Here is a 12,497-nt window from a genome sequence, read left to right on the forward strand (position 1 = left end):
AGCAGCTGGACATGTGTCTGGTCTCCATTACAACACCAAGGTGTCTCTTCCCAATATCCCATTACAAGAAGGTAAAGGTGAAGATATCCCCTGTGCAAGCACCAGGTAATGTCTGACCCTTGGGGTGATGCCCTCTAGCATTTTCTTGGCAGACTCAATACAAGGTGGCCTTGCCAGTGCCTTCCCCGGTCATTACCCAGCAAGCAAGCTGGGTACTCATTTTACCGACCTCGGAAGGATGGAAGGCTGAGTTGACTGCTGGGATCGAACTCCCAGCCACATGGGCAGAGCTTCAGACTGCATGTCTGCTTGCTTACCACCCTGCGCCACAAGAGGCTCTTCCCATTACAATAGAAGGCTTGAATTCCCCAATGATGCTCTGATCCAACGTGGCTTCTCTTATGTACTTAATTCTTAAGCTGTAAGAAGACCTGTCCTCATTCTCCAAAAGTTTACTCATCAATCTTTGGTGAAGTATCTTGTCAACAGCCTTTGGGAAGCACAACTCAACCGTGTCCACGTACTGGTTAACTTGCGCTGAGAACTCTAAAAGGCTGGTGCAGCAAGGCTCCCCTCTGCAGAGGCCATGCGGATTTCCCCTGAGCAGGTTTTGATTCTCAGTGTGCTTGGCATAATGGTGAATCGCGATGGCCTGTAATCTGGAGAACTGGGTTTGATTCCCCACGCCTCCTCCTCATGCAGCCAGCTGGGTGACCTCGGGTCAGTTCTCCCAGAGCTCTCTCATCCGTTCTGGAGAGAGGAAGAGAAGGTGATTGTAAACCGCTTTGAGACACTTAAGGCCTGCTGGGTAACCTTTGGACAGTCCCAGTTCTCTCAAAGCTCTCAGCCTCGTCTACCTCCCAGGGTGTCTGTTGTGGGCAGAAGAAGGGAAAGGTGTTTGTAAGCTGCTTTGAGACTCTTTCGGGTACAAAAACCCAGCTCTTTTTTCCTTGCTTTAATCTTTATGATGTGAGGCAAACAGCATCATCTTTTGGGGCTCCCCAGCTTCTGCTGGCACCTCTTCTGAAGTTAATGCAAAAGCTGCTGTGCAATTCGGAGGGAGGGCATCTCTCTTGTGATTCCTGAGTGTACTGAGATTGAGAGCCAGCCAGCCTGGGGTAGTGGTTACAGAGCGGCCTGCTAATCTGGAGAACCGGGTTTGATCCCCCCACTCCTCCATATTCTGACCTTAGGCCAGTTACAGTTTTCTCAGAGCTGTTTCACAGTTCTCTTAGAGCTCTCTCTACCCCACCTACCTCACAAAGTGTGGGGAGAGGAGGGGAAAGGTGTTTGTAAGCCACTTTGGAACACCTTGGGTACTGAAAATTAGGGTATAAAAACTCTTCGTCATCTTCCCAAAACAAGCTCTCAGTCATTAAAGGAAGAGGTGCAACTGAGCAGTGTTGTAGGTGGGGCACCCACTCGCCCTTCCCTAGTTTGGCTCTGGGCTGCACCCTTGTGGCTTCTCTAACATGCATAAGGTACCCAAGACAGCAGAGCAGAATGGAAGACCCCCCTTCCTTATTCCCAAAGCTCTGGATCCCACAGGAGGGAAGGGATGTCCTCTACGTAAGGACTGCCTCTGTCAACAGATAGCAGACCCATGCAATTTCCTAGCTTCTAATATGCCGGGCTTTTATTGCATGGCTTTACAATGACTCATTTTATTCTCCACACCCCCAATGTATTTTAAAATCGTAATGTTTTATTATAATTTTTATATCATGGTCTGTGACCATACAAATGAATATAGGAGTGAATGAAAAACTGTATTGCATGACTGCAGGTACCCAAAAGACTGAATTCTGGCACCAGTTCCATGTCACCAGAGGCTCAGATGGCCTCACCACCACAAGGCGTAACATTATTTCCCCCTACATTTCCCTTCTGACAGCCATAACACTTCTGCTGGATCTTCTAGGCAGCCTTTTTGCATTTGGAAGACATATGCATGTGAGATATAAAAGGAAATTCACCTCTCTCTGTGGGAAGCAATGGGGTTTGGTGTCTCAGTCAAAGTCATAAGCAACGGATTCTGTCTTCTTCCCAATTTTCCTTAAAACCCATCTTGGCTGTGAAGCTTCAGTGTACAACAAAGAACCTTGATCCTTCTTAAAGCATCAGCTTTTATGGGTCAGAGACCGTTTCATTGGATGCAGGAGACGGACATCTAGATGGAAAAGGTTCACTTAAGGACTGCGAAGGACCATTTCATGTACCTGATGAAGTGTTCCCTGGCCCACAAGTTCTAATGCCACAATAATTTTGCCAGTCTTTAAGGTACCAGGGGATTTGGGTCAGGGTGGGGCTGTGTCTCAGCTGTAGGGTATTTGCTTTGCATGTGGATCTCAGGCTCCATCCTTGTCTTTTCCAGTTAAAAGGATCATGTAGCTGAAGTAAAAGACCAGGCCTGAGGTTCTGTTCAGCTGCTGCCGGCCTGAGTAGATAATCTCTTGACGGACAATTGGTTCCACAAAGTGGAAACGCTATTTCAAATAGTGGAATCTTGGCGTTACGCATACCTGCCTTTGTAGTGGAATCCAGTAGCGTTTCATTCGTTCCCCAAAGGTTTCCGGTCTCGCAAAAATTGCTAGAAAGGAAGCAATTTTTTCTGTGCTTGGTCCCGCCCCTGGCCGTCAATCAAACGAACAGCCAATGGGCAGTTGTTATCATGCTCCGGAAAAGCCCCTTTCCCTTTAAGCACAGGTTAAAAAAAAAAACACGTTGCAACGAATATGCGTTGATTCGTTGCAACGGAGAGACCCATCTAGCTGGCATGTGAGCTGGCGATTCATCGTTACCACGCTCCCCCGAGGGGAAAAAAATCCCCCCCCCGCACTGGCACGATTTTTGGCCGAAAATAAAGGGAACTTGTGCTTGGGGACTTAGGGGAGTTTTAAAGCACTTCTGTGGAGGGACTGTAGCTGGAGAAGCCTTGCTGGGTGAATGAAGCCTCGCTGGTTCGTTGCTTTCCCCGCTCGCTCTGAGGAAAAAAAAATGGTGATTGCTTTGCCGGAAGTTTGGAGGAGAGAGCCAGGGGGAGGGACTTTGTTGGAAACGCACAGGTCTTTTTCGCAAGTGTTGCAGATTGTTCGCAAGAGTGTAGTGCTTTTCGAAGGGTGAATCCACTTTTCCCGATTTCCCTAGAAGTGCTACAACGAATCGCTACAACTGTTGCAGGACTGTTGCAGATTGTGTGCGATGTCATGCGGAACGGCAAATTAGTAGCTTTTACCATTTGTAAGCCTTCTTTCTGCTACATTAAACTTGTGTGGAATGGCCCTCTGTTTTCCCCCCTCCTGTGTTAGAGCTAAGCCTGGTTTTTGTTTCTTCCTCTGTCCAGTGCCACAAACATGACAATTTAAATGGTCATACTTTTAGCAGAAAGGCAGAATGTCATCTCTCCCCCGAAAATAAACGCTAGCGATGCGGGATCTGGATGCCGAGAACGTGAAAGTATTTTTTTTTAATGAACATGTGAATAAAAACCACCTGTAAAGAGAGTAAAATGACTGGACACTTGCTACAAGCAGTATATTCAGGACACGTTTTATTACAGTTGCCTTCATTTTGAACAACAAACATTCAGCCTCTCTGTAGATTGGCCAGAAACTCCTCAGGAGCTGCTGCTGTGACTTCTCTCGTGTGGTAAAATTTGACGATGCTTTTTTTTTAAAAAAGAAAGAAAAAAATATCAAGTGTATTCTATTTCCAATGGAGATGTGTCAGTTTTACTGTTGTTTTATTGCTGTCGGTTGTGTTTTTGTAACCTGACGCGGGCTGAAACCCATCCTGGAGGAAGGTGGGCTATAAAATGGATGCATAAATACATAAATAAATAAATTAAGGAAAGAGCTGGGCTGACGTTATAAGCATGGCAAAGTTACTTTAGGTATGTCTTACTGTACATGATGTTTAGGTAGTTTTCAGTGCCTGGAGACCCTTGTAGGGCTTAACATCCCACAACAGCTGGGGGCCAAAGTTTGCAGTTGGACGGCAACATCCGCACAGCCCGCTGGCAAACGGAAAGGTCAAGGGACCGGTAGCTGAGGGGCCCAGCATGTCCATGACGTGCAGAAGGTTCCACGGTTGTAGTGATGGCTGGGGAGGATAACTCTCCTTTCTTCTTGGGTGCCTTATCTGTCTTAAGCATGGGGAGGGGGGAGCCACGCGTGCATTGTAGGGCTGCTCAGACTCCTGAGAGATTCCTTCCTCACAAAAGTTCGGCCATCATTTTGGAAACTGTCCCGTGTGAGAGAGCATCACCTGGACGTTTGGGAAGCCACACGTGCTTCCTTAGGTGGCCTGAGAGAAAGAACAGGGCAAGGCTCCTTCTGGTCACCGCCTCATCCAAGCATCTGAGGCCTGCCTTACGCACGATATGGTGGAATTGTGAACAGAGATGCCTGAATTTCACTTCAGCACTGTTCTGACAAAGATCACCATTCCAGGGTTTTGAGGAAAGTGGACCGATGTGGGTTTTCCGGGCTGTGAAGACATGGTCTGGTCACTTTAGTGCCTGACGTTTTGCCAGGAACTGTGGCTGGCCTCTTCAGAGGTAGGACACGACACGATGGGAATCTCTGTGTCAAAGCAAGAGTCTTGCCATGTCCTTCCTCTGAAGCTGCCCGCCAGTTCCTGGAAAAATGTCAGGGGCAAAAATGATCAGACCACATCGACACAGCAGCAGAAAACCCACAACGCCCAGGAATTACAACTGAAGGAAGCAATCCCAAGGGCATTGACCTCTCCACTCAAAATCAGACCCCCCCCCCCCCCCGGGTTGTTTTCATAGGAACAGAAAACATTGTGAGTTAATATTGAGTGTGTGCTGCTTTGTTGGGGAAGACCTTGAACTGGGGCCTTGCCAGCCTGAGTAGCGGACGCTTCCTGCCCTCCTGGGCCTACACGGCTGCTGCCAGCACACGGACGTGGGCATCTGGGCGTGGGAAGGGGCCGCCAGTCAGTTCCCATGATGCCAAAAGCTAATTGCACTCCTGTGGTTCAAAGTCGTGCCCCCCCTGCCCCCTTCCGGCTCTGCTTGGGTGGTTTGAATGGAGCCTTGCTGAAGTGGCAGCACTGGGAAGCCAGGCTCACTTTGCCTCGGTATCTGCACGGGGAGGCACGTGTGTGTGTGTGTGTTTGTGTGTGTGTGGGGGGGCGGGGGGGCAGCATTCTGCACTGCTGCGGCTTATCCCTGCTCAAACAGAACAAATTGTGGATCAATTAGCTGTTGCTTAAAAACAGCAACAACGCCGCCCCCAGGTTGTGCCAGTTCACGGCCTAGGTATGAGCTGATATGGGTGCATTAAAAAAACAAATCCCTGCACATAGATAATTAGCTTGTCAGGGAGAAGCATACTAGCTCAACTCTCTACTGTACATGCCAATTCTATATAATGATTTTTAACGCAGAGGAGCATTCAAGCCCCTGAAGCCCACTTGTAGTCTGAAGGGCTCCAGCCCAGGCGCAGACGGACCAACTCAAAACCAAGGGTGCGTTCACATGTGCAAAATGGTGCAGAGTTCCAGTCCATTCGAGTGACTCTTTGCGGGTGGATTTGACCACTTCACACCGTACCATCCAGGTGGAAAGTGGATTGGAGGTGCATCACTTGGCATGCGTGAAGTTGCCCTGAATCTGGGCAAGGCCAAATACCAGCCAGTGATCTCCGTTGTTACACTTTTCAAATCGTTCTTGCAATGCTTAAAAGCTCTGATCTTGGCTTTGGTTTCTTGCCTGGCACAAGACCACTTTAAACTCAGAGTCCAGCAGCACTGTTAAGACCAACCAAGATTCATTCAGGGCAGGAGCTTTCGAGGGGAACAAATCTTGGTTGGTCTTCAAGGGGCTCCTGGACTCTGAGTTTGTTGTGCTCCTTCAGACCAACACGGAGACCCACTTGAAAAGGCCACTTTGCTCTTCTTTCTTTCAGGGCAATACAAGGAGAGAAGGGTGGGACCCAGTGAAATATGCAGCCAAGAACCCTTGGGGCACTGGGGTGCCTGTCTGGAAGGCCAACATCACTGGATCCAGGGTAGTAAGCCGACCCACAAGGAACTTTCCATCTTCCACACAATATCTCTAATATAAATATAAATAAATAAAAATAAAATAAAAAAATAATATGAAGTATTCAATGAGTCCCAACACATTTCCCCAACGGCTTGGCATAGCTGCTTTTGAAACTGTTCTGATGAGCATTTGCTTGGCTCCTGAAATGTTCTAGGTTGTCGGTGAATACATATCAGTTTTGGGAATCCCTCGATAAAGCACTGTGTAGGGAAACGCTTTGGGAATCGTTAAATACGTTGTGTGGAACATTCCTTGTGTGTCCGCTTACTACCCTGGATTCCGCGGTTGTGTGCTTCCGTACACAACAGATTTGTCCTGCTTGATTTGTTTCTTCTTCCTCCTTTCAGGGCATACTGCTCCTTAGGTTCACGGATGCCAGGAGTTTGGGCCATGGCATCATGTGATCCCCGCAAGGCTTCTGATTGGCCACTGGGGATTTGAGTGGCACTGCGGATTTTTAAAAATGTTGCTTTGGCAACAGCTGCCCCCGCAGCACTAAGAACTTCAGTGCCTGACCTTGGGGGCCATTGTGTGTCCAGCTCCAGCTTGTGTGGCCTGCAGGCTCAAAAACGGAGGGGACCCCTGCTCTAGGAAGGGCCAGAAACCAGGCAAGGCTGACTTTGTTCCCTTTTTCTGGCGAGCAGGAGGTCTGGAGAGCGCTCCCTCACGGACAGGCATGCTTGTGATTCTTATGAGGTGCTCCCTGTCTAGTTTGCTGCGGGCTGCTAGGACATGCATGTTCCTCCCTTGAGGGACTCGGCAGGAAGCGGAGGCCTGCATGTGCATGAATGGGTCATTTTGCACTTGTTCCCTTTAACAGTACGGCTGTGAGGAGGTCTCCCGTCCCCAAAACTTTACTCCCGTCCCCAAAACTTTACTATGAGAAATCCGCTAAAAGTTATTTAAGACCCGAGCCAGCCTTTGCTAGGCTCCTTGAAGAGCCATTAATTTCAGTAAGAGAAGGGTTGGAGTATGTGGCTAATCATTTCCCCCGCTGAGATCAACGACAGATATTTACTCAGTCATTCTGAATGGCGTAAAATTAAGGTCTGAATAAAACCGGGACTGCCGAGAGCACCTCCCTCGTCTCGGGCCCTCGACACTCAGAAGCGAGGAGGGGGGCCGGTAGGAGCCCATTTGCCTCTTGCAAAGACACTGGGTGGAAAACAGAACAGAAAGCCTTCCTTGGTCTGCAAGCGAAAATGCTTGGAAATTGAACAGTCAGGAAGGGGCTTTGGAAGAGCCAATCAGGGCCAAGCTAGATGGGCCTGTTGCTAAGGGGCTGGGTCAGGGTCTAGTAGCTGCAGGGTGTATTGGTATTCCAGACCCCCCCCCCTGTCCACCAGGCTCTGCCCCCTCTGCTGATCATGCAGCTGGTGAGGGACAGACCAGGAGCAGGAGGGAGGTCCGGGCAACACTCCTGGCAACGTGGCGATGCCACCAATGGCATTTACGGGAAGTGACGTCATGATGTCGACGAACTCTGGGGAAGGCTGGGCTTTGGGCAGGAACCTCCGTGGCAGAAGCGGTTTCCTCCCGTAGACCGTTTATGCGCTGGAGGTTTCATGCCAGGCTGCAGGCTGGAGTTTTAGTCGTGGCAGGTTGCCCCCCCTCTTCCTGCACCCACACGGGGGAGCCTTTGGCCCCCGACTGGTGCTCCTGCACGGCGGGAGCTGGGGCAGTGAAGTTCCCAGTGCATAAATGGTTATAGAGATTTTGCCCGGAATACCAGAGCACCACTGGGATACCACAGCATGATGACGCTCACTGGCAGTGCCATCAACAGGTCGCCCAGGCCTCCCTCCCGCTCCGGAGAAGTCCCTCTGGTCTCCGGCCAACTGCCAGGCCTAAGGATGTGGCTCTCCCCGGGGCTCTTTCGGCACAGAAAAGCAACTTGGGGGTGGGAGCAGGAGCCCTTCCTCTCCCCACAGTAGCATTTCAAGCTCTGGGCCCAACCCTTTAAAACCAGCACCTTTCATTTGGCCCTCAGCCCACCGTTCATTCCGCCACCCGCCTCGGAGGGATTGCAGTGGAGCCAATTCATATATCTGGCTGTGAAAGACAAAAGGATCCGCAGGGCCCAAAGGACAAAGGGGCTTTTGTGCTTTGATGGCAACGAGGGTTGCCAGCCTCCAGGTGGGGCCTGGAGATCACAAAGGATCTCCAGACTGCAGAGATCCATTCCCCTGAAGGGAACAGCAGCAGCAGAAGGTAGAGTCTAGGATGGAGATGACCACACGGTGGCTCTCCAGAGGTCCATGGACTACACTTCCCATGAGCCCCAGGGGAGAGCCACTGCTTGGCCATCCTGCTCTATGGCATTATAACTCACTAGGTCCCTCCCGTCCACAAACCACACCTTCTTCAGGCTCCAGCCCCAAATCTTCAGGCATTCCCACCTTGGAGCCTTTCCATTAACGCTTCTGCCTCTGTCTTTGCGATCATGGAGGCAGTGTGGTTGTGTGTGTGTGTGTGTGTGTGGGGGTTTCCCATCCCTTGCCAACTATCCCAGGACTTTCCCTCGTGACAGCCTGAGTGGTGGGAGCCTGGGGAGAAGGTTGTCCTGAACTGCAGGGCAGAACACGGTCCTCGTCCTCGGGCCTTGAGGGCTGGTTTTCGTTTTTTTACCCTACTGTGAGGTAAGCAAGCATAAGCCTTTGAAAGGTGAAAGCGGAGGATCTGTCAGCCACACCTTGGCTGTGTCCCATGTTCTGCCCTGGGGGGGGGGGGATCTGTAATCTGCTTTTCCTCATTAGGCCAGATGGCACCCAGTTGAAGGAGGCCAAGCAAGATGGGCAGGTCACAGCATCGCAACTGAAGGCCCTGCTTTCTGCCTGTCCTTCTTTCTAAAAATGTTTTTGCAATGCTTCTTGAAGAAGAGTCCTGTTGAGCTCAAAAGCTCACACAAGGGCTTGCATCAGTCGGGTTGGTCCTAATGAAATGTATTAATGTAGATTTTGCTCTTGCCCTCTGGCCTGCTTCCTGTACAGGTGGGTTTGGTGTCTGGTTGTACCACTGCTGACAGTGCGTACCGTTTTTTTAAAAAACCTAGCACACAGAAACCTAGCCTATCAGGAAGGTTCTAACCTAGCATTCTCCTGGCTTGCTGTCCTCACACCCTGAGGAGTTCATTTCCTATGGGGAAGCTCTCGGTGCACTCCCAACAGAGCCAGCTCATCCCCACAAGAACCAGATGAAGATCCTGAAATCCAAATATTCAAAAAGCCCCCCCACCCCCAAATTGGGTCTTTAAAAAACAGATGCGACCCTAAAACTCTATTCACATTCGCTTTCATCTTTGGGCTCTCCTGCTCTTTGCAATATGGAGCAGAAGAGCTTTTACCCCTCGTTGTGTCGCCACAAAGGGAACTTCCACATTCCCCCCCCCCCCTAGGTTTGAGACGTGTCTGGGGCCAAACTTGCTTCCCTGTGAAGGGGAAAGTGTGAGATCCCTTTTAATGGCGGAAAACACTCAGTGTGGCAAAACCCAGACACCTGTGACTTTCCTGTGCATCTCCTCTGCCACACAGTATAATGCGCACTGATACTAGATACATTTTTGTACACCGTGACGGGGCCATGACGTTGCAAATGTCCTTGAACCTTCCAGTGGAAATCTCCTCACTTCAGCGTATAAATAGGAGCCAAGGACCCCCCCCCCAAGTACTTTGCTTGTGTTTTACGCAGAGAGAGCGCGCAAGGGAGGGAGGGAGGGAGGGAGGGAGGTCCACCCGGGAACTGCACCGATCTTCCTGCCGTAGCTAGATGATGCTGTCTTCCATGAGGACTCTTCGAAAGACTGGCTCATGCCTTGCTGTGGCTCCCAGATCTGTGGAAGACACAAGATGAGTTGCACAATGAAGGGAACACGCAGACTCTCCCACTTAAAAAGTTAAAAAGTAGCCAAGTACATTTGTTGCATCTCATATATTTGGATATTGGTGCTCTGCTTTCTCACTTATGCAGGCCCAAAGCTCTTTACAGCAACATCCTTCCTCTGCTGGGGGAGCCATGGTCATGGGATGGCTGGCCCAAGGAGGTCAGGAAGGCGCCCCCGCTCCCCTGGCTCCCTGGAAACTATGCAGAACAGAATTATCCAAGAATGGGGCTGGGAAAATTCCAGTCTGGGGGTTGGGATGTTCCTGAACCCAGATGACCCAACTCCCCACAAATGAACCGGTCCAGATTTGGGCTATACTCTATTCCCACTTAGAAGTGGGGAGAAGCAAAATGGGGGGGGGCAGCAATTTTGGGCTGCCAGTGGGTCACATGCAGTTCCCAGCTATCAGGTCCAAATGACTCCCAGCCATTTCAGCACACCAGTTTGCTTCCCTCCCTTTGGAAGGTGGGGAGTGAACCGGCGGGCTGAAATTTCTTCTGCAGCTCTTTTGGACTGAGAGTGGACAGGCACCTACAGCCCGGTGTTAGCCTAAAAGGGCTATTGGCTTGGCAAACATTTTCGCGGCCGGTTTTGCTGTGGGAGGGCAGGGGGCGGGAGCAAACAAGTGGTTTGAATGGCGCAGAGCTGTTTAAAATTAAGAGCGGATGGGTGGACCTCCCTGCTCAGCTGCTAGGCTTAGGCGGCCGAAACCCTGAAGCCAGCCAGACAAGAGGTCTGGGGAATGTTCGGAGGGGGGACGGCTCCTCTGAACCGGCCATGTTTGTGACCAAGTTGAGATTGTGAACCGGTTTCTGCCCATCCCTGTTCAAGAGGGCTTTCCCACAAGGGTTCTAGAGCTGCACGGCACTAAATGATTCACCAGTTCCTTGGCTAAATTGTAAGTAGGATCCTGTAATGACATTTTTGTACTGCTTAATGTGTCATGTGCACATGTATGCTGTGTGTCTGCTCTTCCTGGCCGGGCCCAGAATTCCACAGTCTCAATGCATTGTGTATTGAATGTCCCATTTTGTGGACTGCACTGATTCACTTTGTGCAATCTGCCTGAAAGGTGGGCTTTAAATAACATCAAATCTCTCCAAGGAGCTGCAGTTTCCCAGAAAAGCAAACTCTTGACCTGAAGCAAAAGATTTCATTTATTGAGTAAGAAAGCCCACCCAGCAAGACATTGTGGAGGCCGAGGCAAGAAGTCTGGGTCACCATATAACTCCAGCCCCGCTTCCCACACCCCTGGGGGGATCCAGAGGAAGCAGGAGGACATCACCTAGTTTCAGGGTGTGTTCCGGAGGGGAGTGAAGAGGGACAGGCAGAAGTGACAGTCCCAAGGAGGGGAGGGGAGGAATGCGGGAAGGAGCATCGGGCCAATATAGGAACAGAGGGCAATAAGACATGGCCAACAAGTCAGGTGGACTACCATCCCTACAAGGCTAGCAAGCTGAATAAACATCCCAAAATCTTGGCAGAAACTACAGGGTTCTCTCGTCCTTATTCTTGTGAGGCCAGCCCTGTGAGGCGGGTTAGGCTGAGAGACAGCGAGAGCAAGAGGGTGGGCAGGTGCTAGTGGCTCAAAGACTCCCACCAATACTCCATGGCAGTGCAGGGATTCAACACACACTAAATAGTACAATTCCAGTCCACTTTCAATGCCCTTTGCAACTGGATTTCACTCTACGAAGTCACCCAATCCACTTGCAAATGGCCATTGAAGTGGATCGAAACTGCCTTTGTGGCAGCACCCATGGTTCGGCAGTCCAAACGCTACTCCACATTGGCATTTGATAATGATTCGATCCATGGAAATTGAAGGGCAGGCAGAGCTCTCAATGGATCTACCCTTACGGAGCCTCCCTGACCTTGGTTCTTAGTGTGCCAGTTATCTAACTGGTTCTGTGTCCCATTTGACGACTGATCACAGCAAAGGTTGCCAGCTCTGGGTTGGGAAAAACCTGGACATTGCGGGGGGGGGGGGAAGCACGGGGAGGGCAAGATTTTGGGGGGGGGGCATCATTAGGATACAACAGCACGGAGCAGCCATTTTCTCTTGGCAAATTGTTCTGTCTTGTCTGAAGATCAGTTATAATAGCAGGAGCTCTCCAGGCTCCCCCTGGAGGCTGGCAACCCTAGATTGCAGAGAAGTTCCCCATTTTGTGTGCATCCCGCAGAGCCGTTTCTACTCTCACAGAGAGTCCAGCTAGGGGAAGCCGAGACAAAGGAGCCTGCCATATACAGACACCGTTTTGACTGCACCCCTGCCCGTTCGCCAAATAAGAGCACCAGCACCACTGATCCAAAAAGCCGTCTTCACCCGAGCATTTTCCTAACATGGTGGGCCCCCTCCCTCCAAGTGACAACAGGCGTTCGATACATCTCTGAATGACGGGATTTCCATTCCCGAGGACGAGGCCTTTCAGAGGACTGTTCCTCTCAGCAACGGGGCCCAGGGAGCCCGGAGAGGAGCTTTGATGCAGTCGCCACCAAAGCCACGGGGACATCCGAGGAGCTGTTGCCTCCGGAAGCCAC

The 12,497-nt window shown here is 50.7% G+C and overlaps 1 protein-coding gene across 2 annotated transcripts in view; it reads right to left on the reverse strand.

Moving 5' to 3' along the window:
- Positions 1-6,089: 6,089 nt before the first annotated feature.
- The window catches only part of ADGRL3 (adhesion G protein-coupled receptor L3), an 808,020-nt gene continuing 801,612 nt past the window's right edge, over positions 6,090-12,497 (reverse strand). For both annotated transcript variants that reach the window (XM_077346366.1, XM_077346369.1), the window contains one exon: positions 6,090-9,905. In XM_077346366.1, coding sequence (XP_077202481.1) covers positions 9,838-9,905 — 68 coding nt within the window. In that variant the 3' untranslated portion in view covers positions 6,090-9,837. The remainder of the gene's footprint in view (positions 9,906-12,497) is intronic.

This window comes from Paroedura picta, chromosome 7 (assembly GCF_049243985.1).
Source record: "Paroedura picta isolate Pp20150507F chromosome 7, Ppicta_v3.0, whole genome shotgun sequence".
NCBI classification, from domain to species: Eukaryota; Metazoa; Chordata; class Lepidosauria; order Squamata; family Gekkonidae; genus Paroedura; species Paroedura picta.